Raw genomic sequence first — 16,231 nt, 5'->3', positions numbered from 1 at the left:
AAGGGACTCTTAGAGAAGCTCTCTAAGGAGTTTGGGAGGCCTTGGTGAAAATTTTTTTTTACCCCACTATTCATGGCTGTGGGGGGCATTTTATAGAAATTGGTCAAGGGGAAGCTTGGCTGGTCAATTTAGGGGTTAGCCCCACTGCTTAGGTGTTAAGCAGAGGAGCTCTCAGCTCAATTTGATCTGAGGTGACTTCTTGGCATAAATTTGGGTATTGTCCATGTGGAGGCTCACGGTTTTGGGCTTTAGCTTGGGTTAAAGTGGTTAACCAAGGGTTGGGTCATGGTTAAAGCTTATAATGAGCAGTAATAAAAATGACACCATAGGGTATTGACATGTGGTATAGCAAGTACTTTGATTTAACCCTCTTTATCCCTTTAAAAATTAAAAAAAAAACTTTTACCCATGAGATAAATATCAAGCTTAACCATGGGTTGGTGGCTGGTTTTAAACTCAACTCTACAGTCTATGATGAGTCAAGGTAAGGTTCATTTGACCATACCAAGCTCAATTGGTTTGGATTTGACCATAAGTCCAAAAAGGTGCATATGACCAAATCTTATGTTTGGACTAGGTTAGACATGTCAACTGGCCCAATTAAATATGGCATTTGGTGTATTGGTGGATTTTTTATTTTTGACCCATTTTAAGCATGTTGGGCTAAGTTTGGATCAAACTTGGGCTAGCCATGGGCTAAGTCCAAATTGATTGTTGTGTTTGGTGTAAAACATCATGATGAACAACTTTCATGAAGGATGAAAGTCATTTGAAATCAATTTGATAGTGAATTTAGTGGATTTTGATGAAATTTAGATTTAGACCCAAATTAGGCATATGGAGCTAATTTGGGTCAAACTTGAGTAAGTTTTGGACTAAGCTCAAATTGATTGTTGTGTTTGGTCACAAATGACCTCACAAAAGATTTTCAACAAAAATTAGATGCCAATTTGAGGTTTAGGGCATTCAATTGTTGAGATTTGGGGTGTTAGTCAATATTGGGGCTAATTTGGGGTTTTGGATTTAAACCAAATTAGATGATTAAAAGGTTTTACCAATGCAAATTTATGGTCAAATTTGATGTAAAATATTGCTATGAAAGAAATACAACATTTTTTTTGGGCCAATTGACATGGTTATAAGTCCAATTGATGTGATTTGATCATTTAGCCAAGGTATTATGAGAGTATTGTGAGAGTATTGTATACCTTAGCTCTAAACCAACACCCAGGGTCAATCCTAAGGTCAAGTAGCCCTATAGGAACTCTCCTTGAGTTCACTCATAATGATCTTAGCTACTAAGTGCTAGAGGTTAGGACCAATATGTGGAACTTCAAGTTGAGTAAAGAAAAGAGGTTTGAGTTTCTATGTGGGCACCTTTTCTAATTTTCTAAGAGTAGTCAGTAGGAAAGTCCTATGGCTAGACCTAGGCTACTAAAGAAATTTCTAGACTTCAACCAAAAGTGATTCAACCAAAAAAGTGAGGTCAACAATTCTCTAGGCATTTTCATATTTTTTGGTACTTCACAGAACATCTGTTTTTCTTTTTTTTGACATTGTGAAACAAGTTGATGGTAAATAAATGTAACATTATCTAAAACGCAAGGATGGAGTTCATTTTTCATACCAATATCAATCAAGTCTTGTCTTGCTTATAGATTATCTTTTAATTCGTCAATATCTAAGAGTGTGGATATGAAAATATCACAAACATTTTTCTCTATGTACATTACATCCAAATTATATAATAGAATGTTGTGCTCCCAATAAGGTAAGCAGAAGAAAATATTTTTTTCTTCCACTTTAACAAATCATCAGATCATTCTGCCATCAAACTAGTATGATTATTTTTCTTGCTCCTATGGATTACATTATTATTTTCACTAAAAGTAGTATGCAAAGACTCCAATTGTCATAAAATTTGAGTGTCAGTAATTCTTTGAGGTGCAGTTCTAAATTCTTCGGAATTATCAAAATGTTGTTTATGTCGATGAAAAATATATCCTTGTGGCAGCCAACATCGATGACCATGCAAGAAAACTTTTTACTTTTGTGCAGCCAACAATCGATATTTTCTACACAACACGAACAAGCAAATCTGTCTGTCTTTGGTACTCCACTCAAATAAAATAGCATATGCAGGAAAATCATTGATAGTCCATAATGCTGCACGTATTTTGAAATTTTGACATGTTGATGCATTATAATATTGCTCTCTCAACCATAATTCTTGTTTCTCTTCAATTAATGGTTGTAGGTAATCTCAATGTCATTATCTGGACTTCTCACCCCGGGTCTTATGGTCGACAAAATAAAAGAGGCATGTTTAATCCCAATCCAAAGAAGCGAATTATATATTACCAAAAATATAGACCAAATACTGTATGTACCGCTAAAAAATTTGAAAGTATTAAATCTATTTGTGGTTAAACCAAAATAAATATTTCTCGGATCTGAGGCAGAACCAGGATATAAACTGTCAATTGATTTTCATGCATCACCATCAGGATGACACAACATTCCATCTCTATTACCGTGTTTAGAGTGTCATATCATATATTATACTAAAGTTAACCCAAACCACAACACAAAATAGAAATTTTATTAATAACTGAAAAAGACGTTACAACGATGAACCAAAAGAAAGAAAGACGTAGAGCAAATCAAACATAAAGTAAAACATTACAATAAAGACTCAGCACATAAAGACACAAAAAGCTCGACAAGGAGGAAGTCTAGAAAGGTGGCGCAATTGACAAAAGAAAGACACGATAACAATCAATTCAAGTGGCAATTGAAAAATCTTGGAGAGCACATCAAGTATGTGAGTCTCATGAGTTTATGAAATAATCCCTCACAGAAGGGAGACCAACCAAAAATGCATCACTACTATTTTCCTCAATAGAAATAAAATCCCTAAACACATGAAATAAAAATATGCAATCATCCTAGATATCATCAAAATATTTAAGAACAACAGCAACAATAGAGGTGGGACTCTCATCTAAATGTCAGTTTTGAACATTGCGCTATTTGCAGATGTCCTTTCTTAAGATAATTAAAATAAAATTTATCCTTAGTGGGTTTCTCAATAAGTTTTTTATATGCAATAATAGATGTGATCACAAAATTTGAAGGTCAAATAGTAGAACTAGAAAAAAGTGAATGTGTAAGCCCAAAAGTAATCCTTGTGGTGCGAATTGGTCAACAAAATTGATAGGTTTACTTGAACTTTCAAGTGCATAACTATTTTTCAAATAGCTTCCGAGCTAATGTATCCTAAGCTGTCCAAATAATTTACTAGCATTATGATTTGTGCAATACTTCATTGTCAGCATATCTAGTGCAGGAGCATGGAGAAACTGTTAAATATATTGAGCCTGTGATCCACCAAACTCTCTCCATGTCTCACCTACCACTCTATGCGTCCCACCTATCTCTCTACGCGTCCCACATACCGCTCTCCTGTTTTCTTTAAATAGCCTCTTTTGTCTGTCATAAATTGCTAAGCCAAGCCCTCTTAACCTCTCCGCTCCTTAAGCTTGGCTCGACAAAGCCTACAAGAAAAGCTTACGGTGGAGAGCTAAAGGAGAGAAAGGAAGAGAGAGAGAGAGGAAGGGAGAGAGAAAAAAAGGAAGTTTTCTTGTAAATGTCGAAGCGCTCGACGACGTAATTTTTCTCGAAGTAATAAAATCTTCTGCAGCTTCGTGGACGTAGGCAAATTAGCCGAACCACGTAAATTAGCCGAACCACGTAAATACCACGTAAATCTGTGTGTTATTTTCTGGTTTGTAATTTTTCGATCCAATTTTATTTTCACTTTATTGACGTCGTTTTTTTATAACAATTGGTATCAGAGCCTCGATTCGGATCTGAGGAAGAACGATGACAGAAGACGAAGTGAAAATTTCGAAGATCGAGAAGTTCGACGACACATATTTTGGTTATTAGAGGATGCAGATAGAGGACTACCTCTATGAGAAGAAACTTAATCTTCCGTTACTGGGAAAGCGATCGGAGAAGATAGATGAGACCGATTGAAATCTGTTGGATCGATAGGTTCTGGGGTTTATTCGATTGACATCTGTTGCCCACAACGTCATCAAGGAGAGGACGACTGCAGATCTCATGACAGTTTTATCAGATATGTATAAAAAGATATCGGCGAATAACAAGGTGCACTTGATGAAAAAGCTATTCAATTAAAAGATGGCGAAAGGTGTGTCTGTCGCTCAGCATCTGAATGATTTCAACACCATCATAAATCAATTGTTGTCTGTTGAAATTGATTTTGACAATGAGATATGTGCATTGATACTGTTGGTTTTATTGTCAAATAGCTGGAAAGCTATGAGGATGACAGTTAACAACTCCGCAGGTAAAACTAAGTTGAACTATGATGATATTCGTGATTTGATTTTGGTTAAGGACATGCGCATGAATGATTTTGGCTAGGCCTCGTGTTCGAGTTCTGCACTTAATGTTGATTCCAGAGGGAGATCACATGACAGAGACTTAAACAGAGGAATGTCAAAATCAAAGCAGTGGCAAGAGCAAGTCAAAGTCTGGTCAGTAAGGAACCTGTTGGAAAAGTGGCAAAACTGGCCACATAAAGAAGGACTGCAAAAATCCTAAGAAGACGGAGAACGTTAATACTAATGTTGTGACTGAAGAAGTGCATGATACACTATTGTTTGAAATTCATAATTCTGTTGATGTCTGGAACTGGACTCAGAGACTTTTTTCCATGCATCTTCCCACTGGAAGTAAAAGCAAAACTATGTTGCGGGGGACTTTGGGAAGGTGCACATGTTTGATGGAGCATCTTTGAACATGATGGGGATGGGAGATGTAAAAACTACACTCCCTAACAAAAACAAATGAATCTTGCAAAATGTCAGACACATTCTTGAGTTGAAAAAGAATCTAATTTCTATTGGGCAGCTCGATGAAGGAGGGCATTCAGTAGTGTTCTCAAATAGCAATTGAAAAGTCTCTAAAGGAGCACTGATACTGGCTCGGAGCTTGGACACATGAGTCAGAGAAACATGAAAGAACTTCAATCCAGCGGTAAGCTACCCGAATTGAAATCAATTGATCTCAGCATGTGTGAGAGTTGCATTATGGAAAAGTAGAAGAATATTAGTTTCCTGAAAAGTAGCAGAGCACCAAAGGCAGAAAAACTAGAACTTGTACACACCGATGCGTGGGGGCCTTCCTAAATGACATATCTTGGAGGCTCTCGTTACTACGTCATATTCATAGATGATCACGATAGAAAGGTATATGTTTACTTTTTGAAGCATAAATCTGATGTATTTACTGTGTTCAAAACTTAGAAGGTCATAGTTGAGACAGAAACAGATCTAAAATTAAAATGTTTGAGGCCTGACAATGGTGGTGAGTACATCGATGATGGGTTCAAGGAGTACTGTGCAGCTCAGGTTATCAGAATGGAGAAAACCATTCTGGGTACACCACAAAAAAAATGGAGTTGCTAAACATATGAATAAGACCAACAATAAGTGTGCCAGAAGCATGAGATTGCACGTCAGACTACCACCAACTTTCTGGGCAGATACGGTCAGCACTGTAGTTTACTTGATCAACGGGGAGCCATCCATCCCATTAAACTATGAATTGTCTAAAGAGGTCTGGAGCGGTAAAGAGGTCAAATTTTCTTATCTTAAGACTTTTGGTTGTCTTTTTTATGTTCTAATCAATCATGATGCTCGTAGCAAGCTTAAGGCCAAGCCAAAGAAATGTTATTTCATTGGCTATGGAAACAAAGCATTTGACTATCGTTTCTAGGATAATCAGGATCGGGAGAGGGTCGGAAGATTATTAGAAGTAGGAATGTGACCTTCAATGAGAAGATGATGTAAAAAGATAAGGCTAGTACAAATTCTGAATCAGATCCTCGAGAATCAGAGTTCGTGAGGTTTAAAGATCTACCAGAGGTCATAGTACATGACAAAAATGTGAATGACGAGGAGAATGGTTCAGAGACACCCATTTTTATTATTCCGCAGTCATGTTTAGAGCCATTCACTACTCCAGCTACTGTTCCCAGGTCAGTCAGGAACGAACGTTCTCCACAATATTACTCACCAACCTTGAACTATATCCTAATGACAGATAGTAGAGAACTATAGAGCTACGAAGAATACTTGGCAGATGAAAATTCTAACAAGTGGGAGCTGGCCATGAAAGAAGAGATGGATTCCCTGGTGGGAAATCAGACATAGGAGCTGACAGAACTTCCACTAGGGAAGAATGCATTGCACAACAAGTGAGTGTACCGGCTGAAGACTGAGCTTGATGAAAATAAATGTACAATGCTAGATTTGTTGTAGAAGACTTTCAACAGAGGCAATGCATTGACAGTTCTGAGATATTTTCTCCTGTGATTAAGCTCACAACCATCAGAATGGTGTTAGTTATGGTTGCTATTGAAGATCTATTCCTCGAGCAGTTAAATGTGAAGACGGTTTTTCTTCATGAAGATCTTGAAAAAGACATCTACATGCACCAGGCTGAGAGGTTTGTCGTACAAAGAAAATAAGATTCAGTTTGGAAATTGAAGAATAGTTTGTATGACCTAAAGTAAGCTCCTAGACAGTGGTACAAGAAGTTTGATAAATTCATGCTCAATGCAGGGTATAGCAGATGTCAGACAGATCACTGTTGTTATGTCAGACACTTTGACAACTCTTTTATCATTCTAATGTTGTATGTAAATGATATGCTTATTGCGGGGGCCAACATTAATGAGATCAATAATCTGAAGAAGCTGATGTCAGAGCATTTTGCAATAAAGGATTTGGGAGCGGTAAAGTAAATCCTTGGCATGAGGATTGTCAGAGACTGAGTCAAAGGTAAGTTGAGGCCTTTACAGGCTGAATATGTGAAAAAGATATTTAGCAAGTTCAATATGGATCAGACCAAACCAGTTGGCACACCTTTGGGCATTCATTTCAAACTCAGCAAAAATCAAGCTCCCAAGTCAGAGGAGGAACAAGACTACATGAGTAAGGTTCCTTACGCTTCAGCTATTGGTTCACTTATGTATGTTATGGTCTGCACTTGACTAGATATTGCTTATACAGTGGGAGTTGTGAGCAGATACATAAGTAATCCAGAGAAGGAACATTTAGAAGTAGTGAAGTGGATCTTGAGATACCTGATAAGCTCCTCAGAAACTTGCTTGTGTTTCTCAGGAAAGAGCTGGAGGTACAGAGCTATGTTGATGCAGATTTAGCTAGAGACATTGACATTAGAAATAGTACTACTGGTTATGTTTATACTCTTAGTAGTACTGCAGTGTCATGGAGCCCAAATCTTTAGAAGACAGTTTCATTGTCCACTACAAAAACTGAGCACATTACAGTGTCAGAGGCTCCAAAGGAGATGATATGGCTATGAAGTTTCTTAGAAGAATTGGGTAAGAAAGTTCAAAGGGGCACTCTCTACAGTGACAGTCTGAGCGCTATATTTCTTGTCAGGAATCTAGTATTTCAATTCATGACCAAACACATTCAGATCTGACATCACTTCATATTAGATTACAGACAGTTGGTACTTAAGAAAATTTATGGAAGCAAGAACCCTGCAAATATGTTGACTAAGGGTGCTACTCTTGAGAAACTGAAGTTGTACTCAACTTCAGTTGGTCTTCTAGCCTGAAGACAAGGGCTTTGAGTTGCAGAGGTGGATGATATACTGTTTGAGGAAAAACGTCAGTACAGCCAGCAGGTGATGCAGTCTGTAAGTGGTGCAGTAGTGTCGTAGTCTCCAAATGGGAGAATTGTTAAAAATATGGAGCTTGTGACCCACCAAACTCTCTCTACGTCTCACCTGCCACTCTCTGTGTCCCACCTACTTGTCTCTGCGTCTCACCTACCGCTCTCCTGTTTTCTTTAAATAACCTCTTTTGGCATGTCATAAATTGCTAAGCCAAACCCTCTTAACCCCTCCCCTCCTTAATCCCTTAAGCTTGGCTCGGCAAAGCTTACAAGAAAAGCTTACAGTGGAGAGCTAAAAGAGAGAAAGGAAGAGATAGAGGAAGGAGGAGAGAAAAAAAAAAGGAAGTTTTCTTGTAAATGTCGAGGCGCTCAATGACGTAACTTTTCTCGAAATAATAAAATCCTCAGCAGCCCTATGGGCGTAGGCAAATTAGCCGAAACACATAAATCTGTGTGTTATTTTCTGGTTTGTAATTTTTTTATCCCATTTTTTTTTTCACTTTACTGCTGTCGTTTTTTCATAACAAAGACTTTTATGCAATAAAAATCAATGTCAAACAATAGTTTTGAAGGTTTAGGAAATTAAATTCTGCTAGAATCAATTTTCAGCTTAACCAATCCTTTTTTTTTTTTTTTTCAACTTTTTTTTTTTGGGCAAAAGGGAGTCATCTGATTCCTCCAATGTGAAAGTGTATATTATCAATGGCTTGCTTTGAACCAAAGCAACCAGCACGAGAGGATGCAACATATAGCGCTTTAAGTTATCAAGACGTCCTAATAACACCAGTCCCAATAGAAACATGCATTTCTTCTTCACAAGGCAAAAGATTGACATCTGCCGACTAAGTTAGAAATGAAATAACGATTTGAATGTTGGTGCCAAATGGTACTACAAACGGCTGATTGAATCTTAATCACATTCGCTTGGATGGAAAGTAGGATTCGTATCTTCCAATCTGATGCAGAAAAGTTGATTTGGCCAGCAGGTCTTTCGACATAACAATGATGAACAACAAGGTTGTCCTTTTACAGTTTCTCCCATTGAATTTAGCAGATATAACACTAAACACTGTAAATTGCAGATTTTCTTGTATACTGAAGCCACATCAACATGGTATAGGGACATTAAATAAAACAACAACCATGCAAGAACAAGCCTAGTTCTCCATTCACAGTAAAATTAAGCTTTAATAATACCACTCATATAAGCTACATATACAGGTCATCAAGGAGCGGGCTTAAAATGACCTAAAATAAAGGTAAACATTCATAACAACTTACAGCAACTTAAATATATTGAATTACATTATTATTTTTATTTAACCATACAATTATGCATCAAATTACACCAACAGATTTTACATATGACATATATAAAAGATACACTTTAAGTAGTAAATACCTTGTAATCTTGAGAACTGGCAACATTGTTTGAAGATCGTTATGCCCTTAATTATGCCAAGTGTGAAACTGCTACTGATCGAAGAACTGGCTATTCACACCAGCTCTATAAATTTGTAATGGCCTGGTAACACCGGCACTAAAGGAAATCTCAATTTGAGAAGGCACAAAAAACACATTTCCCTCAGAAACATCTTGAGTTACAGAAGCCACACCCATTTGTAGCCTACCATCCCCAGAAATAATAAGCAATATTGAAGGGCCTGAGATTTCAGCGCTCACAACGGATTCGCCTGATGGAATCAGATAGTAGTCAACTTCAAATTCATCAAATGGAGGAGCGTAACGTTTTATGTATGGGTTCAATGAATCCCCATTCAAGATTTCAGGAAGGCCCTGCATAGAAGTATAAAAGAGGTATCTTATTTTTTGTCACATGTAAAATCAATTCAAACAAAAGAAACAGTTTTAGCAGAATTATAAAATCTACATAATATTTGTGAATAAATACAAACATACAGTTTAAACGGTGTTAAAAGGTCCACCTTTTTAAAAGCATGATTTACAAACGAGTAGCTGAAAAGACAATGAGACAAATCATAAGTTAAAAAAGACACTGCCCAGATTTTGCTGAGAACATATTTTCTTTAAAAAAGGCTCAAACTACCCAAAGGAATTATGATAACGCTCCCCTTTCTACGACTCAGAAAGCTGATCGTTTAAGTATTAATTCAAATTTATCAAAAAAGCATTTAAGCAAATAATAATATTATTATTAGTATTATTAAAATATAATAAAACAAAATAAAAGTTAAAAAAAAGTCAAAATAAAAGTTATAAAAAGTTGACAAAACTTTGTCCAAACAAATTGTTCAGGTCACAATGGAGATCAGGACAAAAAATTGTTGACCATCATTAACATGATGAATAGATTTTCAATCCATCTGCCCACAATTACGTTCATGATTTGGGATCAAATCAAGAAGAACATCAAATGGGCCATCCATGATCATAATTTGGATAGCAAACCATATTGAAGGAAACTTGATTTTGAAATTGATGGTTCAATCTCTTGATCGCTGTAAATGGTGGTGATTCACACTACTGTGATTAAAGAATAAGTCAATTGAAAACCTTAGGAGAAGGATAGCCAAATACTTGGTATCTAGATCAGATAGCAGTAAATCTAAACCATTAGATGGCTATCGAGAGTACAAGAGAATTCAATAAATTTTGAACAAAATTTGGATAAGTTTTTATTTTGAATTTTACATTTGAGTTTCTTTCATTGTAGAGTTAGTTTAGGATAGATAATCTTGTTTTCAAATTGTAGATTAGGGATAAGACTGTTAAATTGTAGAGTTACTTTAGGATAAAGACTATTTAAAATTATTCTCCGTAGATATTTGTCTGCAAAGGGCCTAATGCCTGCAATACAATTCAATTCAATTATCCGCCAAACATTTTCCTCTTCCCTCTTTCTCATTCCTCTCAGCCACCAGCCCTTCCCATCCTCCAGACCTTCCACCTGCTGCTTACTGCCACCACCTCCATCTTCTGTACAGCAGCCAACAAGCCACTAACATCTGCTGCAGCTGCTCCAGAATAATCCTCGTGCTGAGCTGAGTCCTGCAGAGAGGACACAGCGGTTTTTTTTTTTGGCTATGTTACAGTAATCCAGTCACAAGAAAGCAATATGATTTGTTGCTTTCAGCAAAAAACAGATCAAAACAGTCAACCAGTTTGATCTCCAATAGAGAAAATAATTCATGATGGCCATATGAAGCAAACAAGAGAAAGAAAACGGTAAATAAGATGTCCAGCATGAGGATAATTCATTTATTGTACAGCTCAAGGGGATTGAATTTTCTGTTTACTGAGAAGCAAAAAGGAAGTTTTGCTGGTTACAGCAAGAGAGGGAAAATAAGAAAATAAAACAGTTTTCTCTGACAAGCATAAAACAAGGTATATCTAACTTGATCCCTAAGACACTGGGGCTTCTAAAATAAATAAATAAACCCCTTGCAATCCTTCCAACATTCCTAATTGTAAATTTAGGGCTTGATCATCAATCGGTAACCTAGGGATGGTTTAGCAAAGTGATTTGTTTTGAATTCACTTCCATGTGTTAACGCAAATATCAGTGGGAAAAAAGGACATAATATGAAGAAATGTCAAGGATAGCCTAAGGAAGAATATACAACAAAATTTAGTATCAAGCAGTCACTTTAGAAGTAAACCTTGGGATATTTGAATGCTAATGAAGAATGCTCCAAATTTTACTCTCAAATTGCAAAATAACTTTGCCTGTTTGGGGCCAGAGATCACACCTAAGCTAATATGATGGCAATGGCAATAGAATGAAATCACAATACCAAGAAGAAAAACCAAGAATCATTAAAAGAAGGGCCCTCTTTCACCAAATAAAAAAAGAGAGAAAAAGATAGGCATTGCTCCCTTCTCCTAAAGACAATGCATTTAGTAGGTTTTGCGGCCAATGTTAGACAGCTAGCCGCATAAATGAGAATTGAAAACTGCACCGAGACCTCTTCCCTAAAAAAAAGATGGGAAAAGAGTGAGAAATAAAAAACAAATTTTATCATAGTGAATAACATTGTAAGAGTCTTGTGGAATATACAGGGCCATGTCCATCTCAGATGATGATCCTACAGAATAAAGCAGGGCTGTCCTCCAACATAAACATGCATAAGAAGTTATTCACTCAGAGCATACAAATCAAAGGTGCGGTTATTAGTGTGATCATCAACACCCACAGCCAAAAGAACCTCATTTATGACAAATATCTGCAAAAATTGGGGTTGGACACAATCCTATAATATACATGGCAATAGCCAGCAAAGCAACGAATATTAGCAATGCTAGGTACAAGTTCCTACCATTACTATTCGATAGAGTTGAAGAAAGGAGAAGACTTGCCCCTTTATGTTATGAGAAAAATGGTGATATGTAGATGCAAAAGCTGATTGAGAAATCTGCCTCACTTGTCAAAGAGGTTAAAAAGCTGACACCATAGTTGCTGATCGGAAATAGCATTTAGCTCATCTCAAATTCATTGTTCTAAAATCTCCCAATGTACCAAAAATTGGTCATTAAAATGATGAGATTAAAATTAGATCATAGAGTATCTTAAGAACATAATCCAACCCATCAATTATCATTGTACATCAATCAATATCATTATTAATAATTGAAGAAGATATTTGTATTTCTTGCTTCTTATTAGTACAAAGATGGGTGGTATTTATACAAATATTCTAAGATTTAGAATGAGAAAAATAATAAATTGAGAGCAGAAATTAAGCCTAAATCAGCCTATGGAATCAATGCTAATTACACCATATCAGGGCAATTAATGCCCTTGAATTATGACAATTAATGGTATTGAATTATTTCCAGTTTAACACCCTCTCTCAAATTGATGTTGATTGATCAAGAATCATCAATTTGTCAACAAGAAACTGATAACATTGTCAAAACCAAAAATCCTCCAGCAGTGAGTGTTGAAGCCTGAAAGTGCCGAAACCCAAGATTGCCGAAGCCGAAGAGTACCGAAGCCTGAGAGTGTCGAAGCCGAGAGTGTCGAAGCCGAGAGTGCTAAAGCCCGAGAGTGCTAAAGCCCGAGAGTGCCGAAACCTGAGAGATCCGAAGCGAAAAAGTGCTGAAACCCAGATTTTCAAAGCCGTCGGTCTAGGAAGGAGTGTCGAAGCCTTCAATCCTTGAGTACGACAAAGAAGCTTAAGTCCAAGCGGACGAAGTCGAAACGGAAGTAGTCGAAAATGCCACAGAAGCAGCGATGACTAACAAAGGAGTTCTGACGAAAAAATGAGACGACGAGCAGACGAGCGAGAATCAAGGCAAATAAATAGTTTCTCCCTTCCCGTCCTGCAAGAAGGTCGACGGGAAGGGAGTTTTGACGGTACTCCAACAATTATCGGTGGTTAGAGAAAAAATTTGGCTCTGATACCATAATAACTGAAGAAGATATTTGTATTTCTTAATTCTTATTAGTATAAAGATGGGTGGTATTTATACAAATATTCTAAGATTTAGAATGAGAAAAACAGTAAATTGAGAGCAGAAATTAAGCCTAAACATCAGCCTATGAAATCAATGCTAATTACACCATATCAGTGCAATTAATGCCCTTGAATTATGACAATTAATGGTCTTGAATTATTTCCAGTTTAACAATTATTTACAAAGATGGTATGCTCTTAGTAGTCACCAGCACTCAAGGCCAGAACATAACCCTCCCCGTCATGAAGTCCCTGCATACAAGCCTCTCTATCATGACATCCCCAAACAAGAGCTTCTCTACCAAAATTTATCACGCCTTAGGAATAAATGCCACGTGTAGGGCTCTACATCCTCTGTCACAAGTCCCTCCATCAACCTCAACATCTCACCGATATCTCCACACAAGTCGGTCCTTCGCGACCTACCTCCTTACGTCTTTTTTTTTCTTAAACAAAACTTTGTTTGGGTCTATCCAAACACAAAAAAATGATCTCATAAATTTATTTCACATTGCAATTGGAGCTCCAATGAATTCTAAACACTTACAATCAAGTATCCTCTCAATAATAATTACAATTGGAAAATTATGCTGTCGAAATCAACCAAGTTGTACATATTCTCCAAAAGCAAGGACATCCCATGCATTTTGATCTTCATCCAAGTACTGTTATGTGGATGGCGAGTCACTTGAATTGATGAGGCCACAGTGCCAAATGGTATTTGTTATGGTATGGCTCATATACCATATCGGGACAGACGCTGGATCGAAGCGGAGCAGAGCGGAGCGGAAGAATCTGTCCAAATTGGGAAGTTGGGGTGCGGGGGCAAAGCCCCGCGGTATGGTACAGGGGTAATGTTATAATTACATGTTGTGCCTAGGTTTACTCCTGGGGTTATAAATAGGCATGTTAGTAACCCCAGGAGGTATCTCTCTATTTTGTAATGTCTTTTCTGAATATTGAAAGGAACTCTCCGCTCTGCTCCCGATAACGTAGGCATCTTTGTCGAACCTCGTTAAATCTCTGTGTTCTTCTGGATTTGTGTCGATTATTGTTTTTTCTTCGCCCTAATTTTCTCAACAAGTGGTATCAGAGACAGATTCTAGGGTAGGAAGAAGACTTTGACACAAGAACAAAGGTTTGCTGTCGGATTCGTCGGAGAGTTCGGCGGTTTATCCACGGTTTGCGGCTGATTTCAGCGATTCGGTGGCGCAAGAAGAACAGGCTGCGGGATTAGCGAAGCTATTTGGCGGCGGCGGTAGAGTTTTTAGCGACAGGCTTCGGATCGGGGCGACCGTGGGCTTCGCGAAGGAGGTTTGCGTATGCGAATAGGCAAGGCTTCTTCCACAGGGCGGTTTGCGGCAGATTGGAGCAGGTTGTGAATCGCGGCAGGCAGAAAAAGGAAAGATTGGATTGTTTCCTTCCTGGCGTGCGAATCGCGGAGGCCAGTTCTCTTTCTTGGACAGCAAAAATCCCGGACACGGCGGAGAAGAAGGGAATCAGCCGAGGCTTTGCGGCAGGAGTGCTTTCCGTCGGCCCGCTGAAAGGATTGCGACAGGCAGAGGCTTGCGAAAGGCCAGAGGATCGAGGTGCGGAAATTTCGGCGGAGAAGGCGCTGCTGGGATGGAAAGGAATCAAAGAACCTTGGATTTCTACTAGAGGAATACGGAGGGAATAAGGAGCAGAAAATTTGCTGCGGAGAAAAGAAGGAAAGCTTTTTTCCCTTGGCCTACGAAAAGTTTTTAATTAAGTTGATCTAAATCAAATTTAATTAAGGATAAAGGGAATATTTATTTCTTTCCTCGTAAGTAGAGAGGAAAATTTTTTTATTAAAAAAAAATCTGAGCAAAGATTTTTGCAGAGGAACATTTTTGCAGTTTCGTTGTAGGTTTAATTTTCAGATGGCATTTTCTGGTGCGAAATTCGAGGTGGTGAAGTTCGACGGAACTGGTAACTTCGGATTGTGGCAAACCAGAGTGAAAGATCTGTTGGCTCAATAGGGAATCTTGAAGGCTTTGCGAGCAACAAAACTAGATGCTATGGAGGATGAAAATTGGAAAGAATTGCAACAACGAGCGGCAACAACTATACGCCTATATGTGATAGATGAAGTTATGCACACGATGAATCTAAAATCTCCCGGAGATATGAAAGAAATTGGAAACACAGATTACGGCTAAATCTCTGACAAATAAATTATATCTGAAGCAAAAGTTGTATGGGATGAAGATGCAATAAGATTCTGATCTGGCGCAGCATGTTAATAACTTCAATCAAATAATCACAGACCTGTCACGACTTGATGTGAATATTGAGGATGAAGATCGAGCGATGTTCATTGCCCTCTTCCCATGAACACCTGGTGACTACTCTGACATTTGAGAAAAAAACTATCAAAGTGGATGAGATTACTGCAGCGTTGTTGGCTCACAACCAGCGGAAGCAGAATGCAGGGGAAAGCTCTCACGGTAACAGTTTATATGTGAAGAGTAAGCAGGATCGTGGAAGGAAGAAAGAGGAGGGATCTGGAAGGCGAAATTCCAGATCAAAGTCTAGAGGCAAAAATGAAATTCATTGCTACAAGTGCAAGGAGTCAGGTCATATGAAGTGAGATTGTCTAAAGCTGAAGAAGCAGACTGGTGAGAAAAATGATACTTCATCGAAGTCTGTAAATGTGGTGCAGAATGATAGCTCAGATTGCAGTGATGGAGATATGCTCTCAATTTCATCAACTCAGTTCACGGATGCATGGATTTTTGATTCAGGGTGCTCTTATCACATAACACTTAACAGGGAGTGGTTTACTTCATACAGGTCAACTAATTCTGGCTCAGTCTATTTGGGTGATGATAGATGTTGCAATATTATTGGTATTGGAGAAGTCAGAATTCAGATGTATGATGACACAGTTAGAATGTTATGTGATGTCAGACATATTCCAGATCTGAAGAAGAATTTGATTTCCTTGGGCACTCTACACAGAAATGATTTTATTCCTAAGGCTGATGAGGATAGGGAAACCATCAGAATTGTTAAGGGTGCACTGAC

At 37.8% G+C, this 16,231-nt stretch overlaps 1 protein-coding gene across 3 annotated transcripts in view; it reads right to left on the bottom strand.

The window, feature by feature from the left end:
- LOC110023626 (mannose-6-phosphate isomerase 2-like) overlaps positions 1 to 16,231 on the bottom strand; it is a 62,332-nt gene that overhangs the window by 16,408 nt on the left and 29,693 nt on the right. For 2 of the 3 annotated variants that reach the window (XR_002293926.1, XR_002293925.1), the window contains exon 5: positions 9,148 to 9,542. Coding sequence is in view for 1 of the 3 variants with exons in the window: in XM_020723118.1 (XP_020578777.1) it covers positions 9,219 to 9,542 (324 nt within the window). In the remaining 2 variants the exon portion in view is untranslated. Of the gene's footprint in view, positions 1 to 8,857; positions 9,543 to 16,231 lie in introns of those variants that run through there. The other variant, XM_020723118.1, reaches the window with a different exon arrangement.

This window comes from Phalaenopsis equestris, unplaced genomic scaffold (genome assembly GCF_001263595.1).
Source record: "Phalaenopsis equestris unplaced genomic scaffold, ASM126359v1 Scaffold000226, whole genome shotgun sequence".
Lineage (NCBI taxonomy): Eukaryota > Viridiplantae > Streptophyta > Magnoliopsida > Asparagales > Orchidaceae > Phalaenopsis > Phalaenopsis equestris.
This window is presented reverse-complemented; position numbering and strand designations above follow the sequence as displayed.